At 50.5% G+C, this 17,694-nt stretch overlaps 1 protein-coding gene across 5 annotated transcripts in view; it reads right to left on the reverse strand.

The window, feature by feature from the left end:
• The window catches only part of LOC140424773 (5'-AMP-activated protein kinase subunit gamma-2-like), a 584,455-nt gene that overhangs the window by 169,287 nt on the left and 397,474 nt on the right, over positions 1 to 17,694 (reverse strand). For all 5 annotated transcript variants that reach the window (XM_072508165.1, XM_072508164.1, XM_072508167.1 and 2 more), the window contains one exon: positions 15,189 to 15,412. In XM_072508165.1, coding sequence (XP_072364266.1) covers positions 15,189 to 15,412 — 224 coding nt within the window. The remainder of the gene's footprint in view (positions 1 to 15,188; positions 15,413 to 17,694) is intronic.

Here is a 17,694-nt window from a genome sequence, read left to right on the forward strand (position 1 = left end):
TCAGCCATAAATCCCTTTTTTTTTTCTTTTCTCACTCACTCCTTGGTTTGATCAGGAAAAGTTGTATCTTTCAACCCTTCACATTTACACAGCAACCATCCTCTGCTACCAAGTGTTAGACGTTTTAGTTGCTGTGATATGAAGAGTCTAAAGTTCTGTTCCTTTTTCACAAACACCCATTTATTTCATTCCAACAGCCTTTGCACAAAACTCTAACCATCCATCACCTGACAGAGGCCACCTGAAGCCTCTTTACATATCAGTGTCAATTAATGGATATTTAACATAAATGAGACAACTAATTGCAATGTCTCTTAACCCATTACTTAACATCAAGTGCCAGACCTGCCCTATGCATGGACTGTTTTTACCACAGCCGGCAGAGCTTCCTGTTTTTTTTTGTCTCTGACTGGTTGAGTGAACAAATGGAGCAATCTGCAAAGGGCGACAAAGCAACAAGGGGACAAAAAGGAATGAAATATTCTCAGTAGTTGGACTCTGCACAGATGATCAGTAGAAAGGGCCTGAACCCCTTTAATAATTGAAGCAATGCAACACTGTCCTTCTACCAGTTCAAGGAGAACCACTATTTATGCAACAGCTGGTGGATCCCTCATAGCATTAATGATTGGCTCATCAAGTCAAAGCAAAATTCCCTCATCAGTGATGTTGCAGGTTTGGGTATGGTAATCTGATGTCTCTGGAGCTTAAGTTTCATTTAGAACAGTATTGTCCAATATGTTAGCCATTAGTCACATGGAGAAAACTGCATTTTTTATATTTGTGTAAAGCAATATAATTTGTTCCAATATTACTGTGGGGTACTGTGAAGCTGGCTTTTGGGGTCCGCCTGTGTATCTTTGTGCCTGTGTGAGATGAATATAATTAAACTGAAGGCAGTCAGGCTGAAAGGTTTAAATCATCAAAAGGTTTGGTGTAAAATAAGGCATTTGAAGTGGAGATGAGCAAAGCTAAAATTGGATACAACATGAATGGGAATTTGCATTGGGAGATAAGTGAGGAGTTGAAGTTTTCATTGTTGAATTTCAAAGAGAAATAAAAGGAAGTTTGGCATTCATCAAAGATCATGGGCGGGATTCTCCTTTCCCCGGACTAAGTCCCCTTGCCGGCGGAAAACAGGCGCGAACCACTCCGGCATCAACAGCCCCCGAAACAGCGGAAATCTCCGCACTTCCGGGGGCTAGGTGGACGTCGGAGTGGTTGGCGCTGTGCCAGCCCGTGCCAAGGGGACTGCGTGAGTTAGTGCATGCACAGACCGGCCGGCGTATTCTGGCACATGCGCCGGGGGTTGTCTTCTCCGCGCCAGCCATGGCGGAGCCCTACAAGGGCTGGCGCGGAAAGGAGGAGTGCCCCCACGGCACAGGCCCGCCCGCAGATCGATGGGCCCCAATCGCGGGCCAGTGGGGGCCCCCCGGGGTCAGATCCCCCCGTGACCCCCCCCCCCCCCCCCCCGAGGACCGCACCAGCCGACTTACCTGCCAGGTCCCACCATGTGGGACCATGTTTAATCCATGCCGGCGGGATTGGCCATAAACGGACGCCCGCACGGCCCATCGGGGCCCGGAGAATTGCCGGAGGGGGCTGCCAATGGCCCCTGACTGGCGTGGTGTGATCCCTGCCCGAAAACCGGCGCCGGAGAATACGGCAGCCGACGTCGGGGCGGGATTCGCGCCGCCCCCCCCCGGGGATTCTCCGACCCGGCGGGGGGTCGGAGAATTCCGCTGCATAAATAAATAAAGCAAAGTATTAAGTTCTCATGAAAGTAGTGGCTACGAAGACAACATGAAATATTTTTTATATTCTGGGAAAGGTAACTTCCAAAGAAAATTAAGAATAATTAGTTTAAGGTTGAAAGAGAAATATTTCAGAAAAGATTGAAAACTGTGTTTGGTGGAATGGCCATGCAACCTGAAGAGTGTACTGTGCTGGGTCAGACTTGTGAAGGAAGAAGCGTCTAGTCACACCACAGAGATTGTTCTAGAAGGCTATGCTTTGTTACAAGCCTTGGATTTCCATTGTCGAGTGAGATGGAGAGGGAAGCCCCGTGAAATACATTTCCTACAGCGATAGTGTGTGCCTTGAAGTAATATTACTGGAATTTTGAGATTAAGAATGTATAGGGACTGTTGCCTGGAAAATGGTGTTTATTTGTGAGTCTAAAATTGGAAATATTTTGCAAAATGCTTGTAAGGCTAATTTTCGCTGTGTGTCTGTAATCTTGTGTGTTTTTAGTTTTCTTTTCTCTTATTAATAAATGCTTTAGCTGAATATTTTAAAATCTCCCAAAGTGATATTGGAATCTTTAAAATGACTGACTGGCCTCAAGCTCGGGTGGGAAAGCCTACATTGGAAGCCACCTTCTGCCTGGCCATCTTCTGACTGGGTGTGCCCTCCCTTCTTGGACTGGACACCTCCCAACCTCAACCAGGCCTATCTCCTGATACAACACTTGCCCCCACCCCACCATGGTCCCCCAAGGCATCCTCTGCCCCTGCCACATACTTAGTTTCAGGCAGGGTGTTGCAGTGGCAGCGCTTTGCCGAGGTGGGCTGGCGAGCTGCCGGCCAATCTGATTGGCTGACAGCTCTTCGAGGCAGCACTTCCTCCAAGTGGCAGACGCAAATCCCACTTTCTGCCAATCGACACTTATTTGAGCTTGAAAGAACACTGGACCTGTCGGAGCCGGTGGGGGTGCGTTCTCCACCGACTCTCTGCTTTGCAAGGGGTCAAGTACCCCATCATCCCAAACATTCAGGCCTTGAGATCGTCTGACCTCAGAAATGCAATGCATTCTCTATCTCCCTTCAAATAAAAAGCCTCTTCCCTTATTAAAGCAGAGTGGCAGGTTAAATTGCTGGATCAGAATTATGATAGCGCCAGTTTCTGCATCCTGCTTGCAGAGGAAGACATAAGGCTATAGAAAGACAGCAGGGCAGCGCGATTCATTATTCTGTAGATTATACATGCAACTGATGCCCAGCCTCAACGGTTTGGCTCTTGGATTCCTCACTCAACAGATGCTGAGATTAGGTGAGATGGTTTCTCGCAGAGAACCGAAAATGTAGCAGGCCTCTTCATAGAATTTACAGTGCAGAAGGAGGCCATTCGGCCCATCGAGTCTGCACCGGCTCTTGGAAAGAGCACCCCAGCCAAGGGCAACACCTCCACCCTATCCCCATAACCCAGTAACCCCACCCAACACTAAGGGCAATTTTGGACACTAAGGGCAATTTATCATGGCCAACCCACCTAACCTGCACATCTTTGGACTGTGGGAGGAAACCGGAGCACCCGGAGGAAACCCACGCCGACACGGGGAGGATGTGCAGACTCCGCACAGACAGTGACCCAAGCTGGAATCGAACCTGGGACCCTGGAGCTGTGAAGCAATTGTGCTATCCACAATGCCACCGTGCTGCCAACCTCCTCTTACGCACCTCTTTAGTGCCAGCTCTACAGTAATGCCAACAGATTTCCTGCAAATCTTTCAGATCAAGTAAGAATCATATTTAAGGGATAGGCAACGCGATAAAGTGTGACAAAAACAAAGAACATTCCCAAAACAGGAAAACTGCGGCCTGTGTTACTGAACCCAGATAGGGTTTTTTCTAAAGTCATTCTTAAGATTTGGCATCATCAGAAAGACCAACCTTTATTGGTCTGATTGCCCTTAAAAAAAGTAGCAGTGGGCCTTTTTCTTCAACCTCTGATGGTTTAAGGACTGGGGTAACTGATTTAAGGCACTGGGCAAGAGATGCAAAAGGCATGCGAGGATGAACAGTTCTACACAGCAAGTGGTAATGACCTGGGAGCCACTGCTTAGGAGACTGGTGGAAGTGGAGACGGAGAATGATTTCTAAAGGAAATTGGATAGTTTCTTGAGAAATAAACATGCAGAGCCAGGGGAATAGAGTGGGATAAAGATTGACTGGATTTCTCCATGGAGAGCTAGCATGGACTCAATGTGCTAAATGGCCTCCTTCTGAACCATACCTGACTCAATGGGCTGGATTTTTGCTACCGAGGCGAGTGGCTTGAGTTTCTACGTTTCCTGACTTGGCAGACCTGACTTCATATAAAGGGGCTCCATCACATGCAATTTTCGCTCCTGACAGGGAGGGGTGGGATCGAGTGAGGCCTGCGGGCACCTGAACCAGGTCCCCAGGAGGTGATTGGTGGGGAAGGCTAGTTAGAAGGCCTGCCTTGGTTCTCTGGGACTTTGTTCAGGCTGTTTTAAGCCTTGTTACGCCCTCTGGGCATCACCCCTCACACCCTGTCGCCACTCCCTTGCCACCTCATAGCCCCTTGCCACCCAAACCACTTTCAGAGCCACTCACCCAGTATTCAATATGGACGGACTGTTGCACACCACTTTTAAATATGCATGTCCCACGGAGTGGAGAGTTAACACACAAGACACTAACATTCAATAAAGGGCAATTGCAAAAATGCAAGTTTCTTCCACAATATGGTAATGTCCCTAACCACGCGATAACCTTCAATGCATGCCAAACATGAGGTGTGCAGGTACATACAGCCCTCTGACTGAGCTGGTCTCAACAATGATGCACACATGAATAAAGTGTGGAGAACACAATCCAGACTTCTAACAATCTAATAAGAGTCCTCACTTATACACTTGATACTAAAAAATATTGCCATTCATGAAATCCATTCTAAAGGCAGAACTTTGACACTGGCGCGCTGATCCCAGCAGCAGGATAAGAAATAGATGCCACTCCCACTCAGTTGCTTTTTGCTGCTTCCTGCACAATTTTACAATGAAAATGTAAAAGTGCCGATGGTGTGCATGGGGGCATGTGCGGTAATATATGAAAGCTTTCATGGTGAAACGCGCTGTCAGCTGACAATACTGTAGCTATGGACGGGCCATAAAAGAGCGTTCTCGACAAACAGGGAGGCACTGCATCACAACCACAATTTTCCTGCCAAACTCACTTACCATTAACACAAGACGCACTGAGGGCACAAAGGTGGCACAATTTAATTTCACTTGCAAAAATGTCACATCACATTAGTTTTACTTTAATTGCGTGCCTCCGACAGTAGCTTCCTTTTAACATCGGTCGCCCCCCCCCCCCCCCCCCCAAAGGTCTGGCCCCTGGAGGTGCTCCACCAATACACTCTCTCGCCCTGGGACCCCGACCCCCCAAATCGCATCTGGTCCTGGACTCCTGAGACTGCATGCAGTACCAGTCCCCGTCCCCCCCACTGCAGTTTGTGGCACTGCAGAGATAAGTGAGCTGCCAACCAGCCTGGTTGGCTGGCAGCCCTCCGAGGCAGGACTGCCTCCGGAGTGAGAGGCAGAATTCCCACCTCCAACCAATTAACGCTTGATGAGAGTGTGAAATGGCCGCCGGACAGGCAGAATTAGCAGGGTGGCGGGAAGGGAAACCCCTGCACCCTAGAAATCCTAGCCGATGGTGCGTATTTAAGTTCACTCTTCATTGAATGTTCCTGTTAGTGTCCAGTGCTTTAATCATGTTTGATTAAAGGTGGCACCCAACAGTTGGCTTTGTGCAGTTGTGAATAATGCTGAATCGCAGCTTGCATGGAGGCTCAGACCCAGCAATGGTGAGTCAGTGATGAAGCTGTAGAGTGGGGTCAGGGACATGGAGGAATGAAGTGGTAAAGATCTGATGTCCTGGGTGTGATGGAGCGGAGGTGGGAACAGCCATAGAATCATACAATCCCTACTGTGCAGCAGGAGGGCCATCGAGTCTGCACCGACCTTCTGAAAGAGCACCCTGCCTTGGAGCACTCCCCTGTAACCCCACCTAACCTGCGCATCCCTGCACAGAAGCGGCAATTTAACGTGGCCAATCCACCTAACCTGCCCATCTTTGGACTGTGGGAGGAAACCGGAGCACCTGGTGGAAATCCACACAGACACAGGGAGAACGTGCACGATCCACACCGACCATCACCTGAGGCCGGATTGAACCCTGTTGCTGTGAGGCAGCAATGCCAACCACTGTGCCACTGCCCTCGGTCAAGGTAATAAAATGGGAGGCCCAAAGGGCGATATCAGTACAGTCCATATGCGCCCACATGGCTGAACCTGCAGGCCCAGCTGACCCTCCCTTCTATACATTGTAAACGACATTGTCCGAGAACACTCTCAGTGGGCCTAATTTGAATGTTGTAGATGAACCCAAAGCCCTGTAAGGACTCTGCCAGCCAACACCCCGAGATGGACCCACGCGTGGACGGTAACGACATCACTCTGTTGGCCCCTCACTTTCTTTTTTAAAAAAAAATATTTTATTGAAAATTTTTGGTCAACCAACACAGTACATTGTGCATCCTTTACACAATATTATAACAACACAAATAACAATGACCTATTTTATAAACAGAAAATGAATAAATAACAAAAATGAAAACTAACCCTAATTGGCAACCGCCTTATCACAAGTAACACTCTCCAAAAATATAATTTAACAGTCCAATATATAATTATCTGTAGCAACGACCTATACATATTATACAGTATATATTAACAACCCTGAGAGTCCTTCTGGTTCCTCCCCCCCACCCCCCGCCTCTCTCGCCTCCTGCACTCCCGGCTCTTGTGCAACCCCAAATATAGCCAACCCCCAGCTTGGTTCGACCCGGACCCCCACTACTTTTGAAAGCACCTTTGTCACCCCCATCCAAAACCCCTGTAGTGCCGGGCATGACCAAAACATATGGGTATGATTCGCTGGGCTTCTCGAGCACCTCGCACACCTATCCTCCACCCCAAAAAATTTACTGAGCCGTGCTCCAGTCATATGCGCCCTGTGTAATACCTTAAACTGAATCAGGCTTAGCCTGACACACGAGGACGACGAGTTTACCCTGCTTAGGGCATCTGCCCACAGCCCCTCCTCGATCTCCTCCCCCAGCTCTTCTTCCCATTTCCCTTTTAGTTCATCTACCATAGTCTCCCCTTCGTCCCTCATTTCCCTAGATATATCTGACACCTTACCATCCCCCACCCATGTCTTTGAGATCACTCTGTCCTGCACCTCTTGTGTCGGGAGCTGTGGGAATTCCCTCACCTGTTGCCTCGCAAAAGCCCTCAGTTGCATATACCTGAATGCATTCCCTTGGGGCAACCCATATTTCTCGGTCAGCGCTCCCAGACTCGCGAACTTCCCATCCACAAACGGATCTTTCAGTTGCGTTATTCCTGCTCTTTGCCACATTCCATATCCCCCATCCATTCCCCCCCGGGGCAAACCTATGGTTGTTTCTTATCGGGGACCCCCCCAAGGCTCCAGTCTTTCCCCTATGCCGTCTCCACTGTCCCCAAATCTTCAGTGTAGCCACCACCACCGGGCTTGTGGTGTAGTTCCTCGGTGAGAACGGCAATGGGGCTGTCACCATAGCCTGTATGCTAGTCCCCCTACAGGACGCCCTCTCTAATCTCTTCCACGCCGCTCGCTCCTCCTCTCCCATCCACTTACTCACCATTGAAATATTAGCGGCCCAATAATACTCACTTAGGCTCGGTAGTGCCAGCCCCCCCCTATCCCTGCTACGCTGTAAGAATCCCTTCCTCACTCTCGGGGTCTTCCCGGCCCACACAAAACCCATGATGCTCTTTTCAATCCTTTTAAAAAAAGCCTTCGTGATCACCACCGGGAGGCACTGAAACACAAAGAGGAATCTCGGGAGGACCACCATCTTAACCGCCTGCACCCTCCCTGCCAGTGACAGGGATACCATATCCCATCTCTTGAAATCCTCCTCCATTTGTTCCACCAACCGCGTTAAATTTAACCTATGCAATGTGCCCCAATTCTTGGCTATCTGGATCCCCAGGTAACGAAAGTCCCTTGTTACCTCCCTCAACGGTAGGTCCTCTATTTCTCTACTCTGCTCCCCTGGATGCACCACAAACAACTCACTTTTCCCCATGTTCAATTTATACCCTGAAAAATCCCAAACTCCCCAAGTATCCGCATTATTTCTGGCATCCCCTCCGCCGGGTCTGCCACATATAGTAACAAATCGTCCGCATACAAAGATACCCGGTGTTCTTCTCCTCCTCTAAGTACTCCCCTCCACTTATGGAACCCCTCAACGCTATCGCCAGGGGCTCAATCGGCAGTGCAAACAATAATGGGGACAGAGGGCATCCCTGCCTTGTCCCTCTATGGAGCCGAAAATATGCAGTTCCCCGTCCATTCGTGACCACGCTCGCCATCGGGGCCCTATACAACAGCTGCACCCATCTAACATACCCCTCTCCAAAACCAAATCTCCTCAACACCTCCCACAAATAATCCCACTCCACTCTATCAAATGCTTTCTCGGCATCCATCGCCACTACTATCTCCGTTTCCCCCTCTGGTGGGGGCATCATCATTACCACTAACAGCCTCCGTATATTCGTGTTCAGCTGTCTCCCCTTCACAAACCCAGTTTGGTCCTCGTGGACCACCCCCGGGACACATTCCTCTATTCTCATTGCCATTACCTTGGCCAGGATCTTGGCATCTACATTTAGGAGGGAAATAGGTCTATAGGACCCTCATTGTAGCGGGTCCCTTTCCTTCTTTAAGAAAAGCGATATCGTTGCTTCAGACATAGTCGGGGGCAGTTGTCCCCTTTCCTTTGCCTCATTAAAGGTCCTCGTCAATACCGGGGCGAGCAAGTCCACATATTTTCTAGAGAATTCGACTGGGAATCCATCCGGTCCCGGGGCCTTTCCCGCCTGCATGCTCCTAATTCCTTTCACCACTTCTTCTACCTCGATCTGTGCTCCCAGTCCCACCCTTTCCTGCTCTTCCACCTTGGGAAATTCCAGCCGATCCAAAAAGCCCATCATTCTCTCCCTCCAATCCGGGCGTTGAGCTTCAAATAATTTTTTATAAAATGTCTTGAACACTCCATTCACTCTCTCCGCTCCCCGCTCCATCTCTCCTTCCTCATCCCTCACTCCCCCTATTTCCCTCGCTGCTCCCCTTTTCCTCAATTGGTGTGCCAGCAACCTGCTCGCCTTCTCCCCATATTCGTACTGTACACCCTGTGCCTTCCTCCATTGTGCCTCTGCAGTGCCCGTAGTCAGCAAGTCAAATTCTACATGTAGCCTTTGCCTTTCCCTGTACAGTCCCTCCTGCGGTGCTTCCGCATATTGTCTGTCCACCCTCAAAAGTTCTTGCAGCAACCGCTCCCGTTCCTTACTCTCCTGCTTCCCTTTATGTGCCCTTATTGATATCAGCTCCCCTCTAACCACCGCCTTCAGCGCCTCCCAGACCACTCCCACCTGGACCTCCCCATTATCATTGAGTTCCAAGTACTTTTCAATGCACCCCCTCACCCTTAGACACCCCCCCCTCATCTGCCATTAGTCCCATGTCCATTCTCCAGGGTGGGCGCCCTCCTGTTTCCTCCCCTATCTCCAAGTCTACCCAGTGTGGAGCGTGATCCGAAATGGCTATAGCCGTATACTCCGTTCCCCTCACCTTCGGGATCAACGCCCTTCCCAGCACAAAAAAGTCTATTCGCGAGTAGACTTTATGGACATAGGAGAAAAACGAGAACTCCTTACTCCTAGGTCTGCTAAATCTCCACGGGTCTACACCTCCCATCTGCTCCATAAAATCTTTAAATACCTTGGCTGCTGCCGGCCTCCTTCCAGTCCTGGACTTCGACCTATCCAGCCCTGGTTCCAACACCATATTAAAATCTCCCCCCATTATCAGCTTTCCCATCTCTAGGTCCGGAATGCGTCCTAGCATCCGCCTCATAAAATTGGCATCATCCCAGTTCGGGGCATATATGTTTACCAAAACCACCGTCTCCCCCTGTAGTTTGCCACTCACCATCACGTATCTGCCCCCGTTATCCGCCACTATAGTCTTTGCCTCGAACATTACCCGCTTCCCCACTAATATAGCCACCCCCCTGTTTTTCGCATCTAGCCCCGAATGGAACACCTGCCCCACCCATCCTTTGCGTAGCCTAACCTGGTCTATCAGTTTCAGGTGCGTTTCCTGTAACATAACCACATCTGCCTTAAGTTTCTTAAGGTGTGTGAGTACCCGTGCCCTCTTTATCGGCCCGTTCAGCCCTCTCACGTTCCACGTGATCAGCCGGGTTGGGGGGCTTCCTACCACCACCCCCCCCCCCCTTGTCGATTAACCATCCCCTTTTTCCAGCTCCTCACCCGGTTCCCACGCAGCTGTATCTCCCCCAGGCGGTGCCCCCCCGCCCATCCCCTCCCATACCAGCTCCCCCCTCCCACCCCCCCCGCTAGATCCCCCGCTAGCGTAATTACTCCCCCCATGTTGCTCCCATGTTGCTCCCAGAAGTCAGCAAACTCTGGCCGACCTCGGCTTCCCCCCGTGACCTCGGCTCGCACCGTGCGACGCCCCCTCCTTCCTGCTTCCCTATTCCCGCCATGATTATCATAGCGCGGGAACCAAGCCCGCGCTTCTCCCTTGGCCCCGCCCCCAATGGCCAACGCCCCATCTCCTCCACCTCCCCTCCTCCCCCCATCACCACCTGTGGAAGAGAGAAAAGTTACCACATCGCAGGATTAGTACATAAAACTCTCTTTCCCCCCTTTTTAACCCCACTCTTCGCCCCCCACATTCGCCCCACCACTTTGTTCAAACGTTCTTTTTAATAACCCGCTCATTCCAGTTTTCCTTCCACAATAAAAGTCCACGCTTCATCCGCCGTCTCAAAGTAGTGGTGCCTCCCTCGATATGTGACCCACAGTCTTGCCGGTTGCAGCATTCCAAATGTTATCTTCTTTTTATGAAGCACCGCCTTGGCCCGATTAAAGCTCGCCCTCCTTCTCGCCACCTCCGCACTCCAGTCTTGATAAACGCGGATCACCGCGTTCTCCCATTTACTGCTCCGAGTTTTCTTTGCCCATCTAAGGACCATTTCTCTATCCTTAAAACGGAGGAATCTCACCACTATGGCTCTGGGAATTTCTCCTGCTCTCGGTCCTCGCGCCATCACTCGGTGTGCTCCCTCCACCTCCAACGGACCCGCCGGGGCCTCTGCTCCCATTAACGAGTGCAGCATCGTGCTCACATATGCCCCGACGTCCGCTCCCTCCGCACCTTCAGGAAGACCAAGAATCCTCAAGTTGTTCCTCCTTGCGTTGTTCTCCAGTGCCTCCAACCTTTCCACACATCGTTTCTGATGTGCCTCATGCATCTCCGTCTTCACCACCAGGCCCTGTATGTCGTCCTCATTCTCGGCTGCCTTTGCCTTCACGACCCGAAGCTCCCGCTCCTGGGTCTTTTGTTCCTCCTTTAGCCCTTCGCTCGCCTGTAGTATCGGGGCCAACAGCTCTTTCTTCATTTCCTTTTTGAGCTCTTCCACACAGCATTTCAAGAACTCTTGTTGTTCAGGGCCCCATGTTAAACTGCCACCTTCCGACGCCATCTTGGTTTTAGCTTGCCTTCCTTGCCGCTGTTCTAAAGGATCCACTGCAATCCGGCCACTTTCTCCTTTTTCCATCCGTGTCCAGGGGGGATTCCCTTCTGGTTTACCGCACAGTGTTTTTAGCCGTCAAAATTGCCGTTGGGGCTCCTATCAAGAGCCCAAAAGTCCGTTTCACCGGGAGCTGCCGAAACGTGCGACTCAGCTGGTCATCGCCGCACCCGGAAGTCGGCCCCTCACTTTCTTACTGTGACGGACTGTTCCTACCACCCTCCACCAGCAGGAGGAGACGAATATCCCATCAGTCCGGGTTGGATCTGAATCCGGGACTGAAAGGCCAGTGCACAAATAATTCCCCCACAAACTGCAGCGAGCTGCTGGTGTCTCTGGGTTCACACTGGGTCGACAGTGATTTGAATCTTAACTTTATGGATGCTGTGCTCAGACTTCCTTCATCAATGACCATGACCATTGTTGACGATTGTTCAGTCATTCTCTGGCACAAACACCTCCTCCTACAATGTGGATAATCCTTCTGCTATTAATACGATTTAAAGGTTTTAACTAACATTTAACCTCTAATCTTCTTTCAAGAAGTAGTAGACTAATTCAGGTAAAGCCATTAGCAACTGAAGCCAAGTTTATGGCAGAAACAAACAGCAGTTCGCATTTCCATTATTGGCTGATCCTATTGCTGGGCACTGGGTTGCATCTCAAATTGCCCACAGGGGAATACTCTGTACAACTGGCATCTAGGGGCTGACAGTGAGGGTCATCTGCTACATCTCCCCAGTTTGCTCCAAGTTCTGTTGCTTAGTAGGGCTACTCAGGGTAGCAGGTTTGCGAGGAGTGCCAGATGCAATGCAGGAAGATTGTGCGTCTCATTGGCTGCAAAGGTGTAGAATCAAGGTAGTGCCAGTCACCGTGCTTCGACATGTCACCAGAATCTGACCATTCACCTGCCAGGGTGGCATGGTGGCACAGTGGTTAGCACTGCTGCCTCCATGGGTCCAGGGTTAAATTCCAGCCTCGGGTGACTGTCTGTGTCGAGTTTGCACTTTCTCCCCGTGTCTGTGTGGGTTTCCCCCCCACAGTCCAAAGATGTGGCAGTTAGGTGGATTTGCCATGCTAAATTGCCCCTTAGTATCCAAAAAGGTTAGGTGGGATTACTGGGTTATGGGTCTAGGGTGGAGGCGTGGGCTTAGGTAGGGTGCTCTTTCCAAGGCCGATGCAGACTCAATTGGCCTTCTTACACTGTAGGGGTTCTATGATTCTAAGATAATGTGGACAATGGCAAATCCGCAAGGTCCCCATGTTAAGGGCAGCACGGTAGCATTGTGGATAGCACAATTGCTTCACAGCTCCAGGGTCCCAGGTTCGATTCCAGCTTGGGTCTCTGTCTGTGCGGAGTCTGCACATCCTCCCTGTGTGTGCGTGGGTTTCCTCCGGGTGCTCCGGTTTCCTCCCACAGTCCAAAGATGTGCAGGTTAGGTGGGTTGGCCATGGTAAATTGCCCTTAGTGTCCAAAATTACCCTTCGTGTTGGGTGAGGTTACTGGGTTATGGGGATCGGGTGGAGGTGTTGACCTTGGGTAGGGTGCTCTTTCCAAGAGCCGGTGCAGACTCGATGGGCCGAATGGCCTCCTTCTGCACTGTAAATTCTATGTCTTAAACAAAGTCACGTGCAGGCTTCTACCAGTGCCCAGTTGCCAAGTTCTGTGGCGATGGAGAATTAGTGACGAGGACATGGCTGTGAACCTGCGGGTCCCTGGTCAAGATTCTGCACAAAGGTGTCGGATGCACGAAGATAGATGGGCACCTGTGCTGGGACAGAAGTGTCTTTGGCAGATCTTGTTAACATGGAGGGTCTCGGAACCCCTGAAGGCAGGGGTGCAGGTTAGTGACATGGCTGGTTTTCTCAGGCTTGAGAAGGTCAAGTTTGACCTGAGGGGATCGATGCTCGGGTTCGCCCGGAGGTGGCAGCTGTTTATCGACTTTGTTAGGAAAAATTAAGCTCTCGGGAGGGGGGTGGAGAGCAGCATCTGTGACTGAACAGTCCTCCCCACGATACCCTCTGCTCACCCCAAACGTGGAGGGAGCTAGAAAAGGTGCCCTGAAAATAGTCTGTCCAACTTTCTGGTGGCTTTGTGGTCAAGATGTGGAGGTGCCGGCGTTGGACTGGGGTGAGCACAGTACAAAGTCTTACAACACCAGGTTAAAGTCCAACAGGTTTGTTTCGATGTCACTAGCTTTCGGAGCGCTGCTCCTTCCTCAGGTGAATGAAGAGGTATGTTCCAGAAACACATATATAGACAAATTCAAAGCTGCCAGACAATGCTTGGAATGCGAGCATTAGCAGGTGATTAAATCTTTACAGATCCAGAGATGGGGGTAACCCCAGGTTAAAGAGGTGTGAATTGTGTCAAGCCAGGACAGTTGGTAGGATTTCGCAGGCCAGATGGTGGGGGATGAATGTAATGCGACATGAATCCCAGGTCCAGGTTAAGGCCGCACTCATGTGTGCGGAACTTGGCTATAAGTTTCTGCTCGGCGATTCTGCGTTGTTGCGCGTCCTGAAGGTAACCTGAGGTTACCCCATCTCTGGATCTGTAAAGATTTAATCACCTGCTAATGCTCACATTCCAAGCATTGTCTGGCAGCTTTGAATTTGTCTATATATTTGTTTCTGGAACAGACCTCTTCATTCACCTGAGGAAGGAGCAGCGCTCTGAAAGCTAGTGACACCGAAACAAACCTGTTGGGCTTTAACCTGGTGTTGTAAGACTTCGTACTGTGCTCACTCCAGTCCAATGCCGGCATCTCCACATCACGGCTACCATTGACACTGCAAATTGCCGGCTCAAAGTGGAGAGGATCTCCAGGAAGATCGCGCATATAGACACTGACATTAAGTTTCTACAAAGATGCAAGAAAGCAGACAAGATCCCGAAAGGGCTACAGATCACAAACCCACTCAAGTCGACCTACAACACAGACTACGCTGAGAGACTCTGCCGGCGCACCTCTCTCACACTCAACCACCTCGTACACCTCGTATTTGTGGTCAAGGAAAGATTATCTTAGATTTTGTAACTTGGAATGTTAAAACACTCATGTGCCATCTGGAAAGAAAAAGTGCAACCATATCACGTGAGCTATCAGGACTCCCAATTGATATCACCGCCCTGAGTGATCTCTGCCTTCCTGGGGAGGATCAACAGAAGGAACCTTCCATTGGAAAGGAATTCCCAACAGCAATCCTTGTGTCCGCAGAGTTGGTTTTGTCGTCTGGAATAGGATCTTGAAGGCACTGGCAGAACTCCCCGATTGTGTAAATGACAAGACTCATGTTACTTCACTTACAGCTCAGCCATAACCAATGTGCCATCGAGTAGACACACTTACACATACCTACACACTCACTTACCAATACATACTCACATACACACTCACACTTACATTCTCACACACTCTCACTCACAGATTCACTGCCGCTCACTTACACCAACACACTGACTAACTTACAGCTGACTAACTGTCCGATTAAGACACTCACCACCAGACTCTCACTCACTCACCCACCCACCCACTCACCCACTCACTCACTCACTGCCACGCACTCAGGGGAACACATTACTACTGCTATGGTTAAAATTCTAAATACCCGCCTTCAACACGTGTGGGCTTTGTTCATTTGAGTCTGCTGTAAAGTAGCTCAAAAAGCCACAAAGCCAGTTATGACATACTTACAGGTTTCGAGGTAGCATTGGAGCGGGCCTGGGATACCAGTGCTTTGGCTGCCACAACAGGTGGGGGTGGGGCCACTGGAAGAGTGAATCGCTGCCCTGTGTCTGGCGGTGAAGAGTAGGAACGGGACCGAGCATCCAAGCGCTCCGGTTCCTGTTTGTAGGATTCCAGGGGGAAGGCTGACTTGGTGGATTGTACTGGTGTGGAGGGAGTAGAGAGTCCCGACGCTAAGGAGAGGGAAGGAAGAGAACAGAATTAGTACAACAACTGCAGAAGGAAATTATTGTTAAAAAAAAAAGTTTCTTTTCCCCCCCCACAAGTAACACAAATTGAGATGCAATTTAGCGATTTACAAAAAGAAAGTAAATCCCATTGGGCGAGATTCTCCGGCCACGGCCCGGCGACCAGAGAATCCCGCCCGAGATCCTCGGACTTTTCCATTGTCTGCGTCTGGCCCATGGCGATCTTGTTGGAAGAATCCAGCCCATTACTGCACTTCTTCACACCCTGGGACGGTAATAGCCCATCACTTCATGGAGTTACAATGCAGAAACAGGCCATTCGGCCCAACTGGCCTATGCTGGTGTTTACTCTAACCACTCTCTGGGCCAAGAAATTTCTCCTGATACCCCTATTGAGTGACCGCCTTGTATTTATGACCCCGACCTTCTGATCCCTCCCACAACTGGAAATATACTCTGTTCTATCCTATGAAATCCCTGCATTGTTTTAAAAAACGCATGTCTTACGAGTGAAAAGAGCCCCAGCCAAGGATTTTGTTGGTTTCACTCCTTCCCGAGTCATAAGGTTTCCAAAATTGTTTTATTTTATGATGACAGTTACACTTTAAAGCCTGCTGCACAATCACTCTTAGTGACAGTCATTATTTTATGATAAATAGCAACCTATATCGGAAATTACCCTGAACAGCAATTCAACACAGGAGAGGATAATGATCACCTTTCAAGGAAGCACTTTACAAGGTTTATCGTTTTTAATGCCCTACTGGGGACACAATTCAATCTACCGTCACCGTTTACAAAGCTATAATGCACATTCAAATGCATTACTACATGAGCTACAGGGAACACGTGCAGAGAGCCATATTCAAGAGCGAATAAGCAAAGTTGCAGATACAAAAGAAAAGTCCTTTGGGCAGAGAATTGGCTCTGCGGAATGAACGGAGACTACAAAACAGATGACACAGAAGCTGTGAAAAGAACATCTCAAAGTTGAACAAAAATAAAAGCAAACCTGTAGCAAGTTGTACATAATCTTTTTGTTCCTCAGCATTGTGGGAAGAGCTAGTTTTCTAGCAGATGAAACACCAAGAGAAGCAATCCTACTTCATCCTAAAACAGCTCCCACTCCTCACACACTCCCCAACAATTGAATCCTTTCTGTTGTAATTTTTCCAATGAAGGGGCAATTTAATGTGGCCAATCCACCTACCCTGCAGACCTTTGGGTTGTGGGGATGAGACCCACGCAGATGCGGGGAGAATGTGCAAACTCCACACGGACAGAGACCCAGGGCCGGGATCGAACCCGGGTCCTCGGCGACGTGAGGCAACAAATTAATCTTTATAAATAATAGACACAGTGTTTTTCTTTTGCATCAAACTCATTGCATCCCTTTCCTCAGAATGATCCAGCAGCTAGAATTAATTTGAATAGATCAACACTGGAGGTTTATTTTTTCTTGATTTCCATTTGAAGAAGCAGAGAATTCATATTAAGCTGCTACTTGGCCCTCCCAATATCAACTTTCAATTGCAGATAATGGCCGGGATTTTCCGATCCTGCGGCCAGGTTTTGACGGGGTCAAAAGCGGGGCGAGCCACTCCGGCGTCAACGGGCCTCCAAGCCCAGGTATTACCCTTCCTAGGGGGCTAGTATGGCGCTGGAGTGGTGTCCGCTGCTCTGGCACTCGCGCATGCGCGCCGCGGCCAGCGCGAGTCCGTGCATGCACGCCACTGCCAGCGCGAGTCCGTGCATGCGCGCCACAGCCAGCGCGAGTCCGTGCATGCGCGCCACGGCCAGCGCGAGTCCGTGCATGCGCGCCACTGCCAGCGCGAGTCCGTGCATGCGCGCCACAGCCAGCGCGAGTCCGTGCATGCGCGCCACAGCCAGCGCGAGTCCGTGCATGCGTGTTGGTTCCCGTCTCCGCGCCGGCCCCCGGGGAATATGGCGGAGCCCTACAGGGGCCCGGTGCGGAGGAACATAGGCCCCCCACGGAATTTGCCCGCCCGTGATCGGTAGGCCCCGATCGCGGGCCAGGCCACCGTGGAGGCCCCCCCCCCCCCAGAGTCGGATCCCCCCCCCCAACAGGATGGCCCCCGCAGCCAGAACTCCGAGGTCCCGCTGGGTAGGACCATGCGTAACCTACGCCGGTGGGACTCGGCCGAACCCGGCGGGCACTTGGCCCGTCGAGGGGCGGAGAATTGCTGGGGGTGGGCGCGCTTTCAACGGCCCCTGACCAGCGCGGCGGCCACCCCACGGGCGCCGGA

Source organism: Scyliorhinus torazame, chromosome 6 (genome assembly GCF_047496885.1).
Source record: "Scyliorhinus torazame isolate Kashiwa2021f chromosome 6, sScyTor2.1, whole genome shotgun sequence".
Lineage (NCBI taxonomy): Eukaryota > Metazoa > Chordata > Chondrichthyes > Carcharhiniformes > Scyliorhinidae > Scyliorhinus > Scyliorhinus torazame.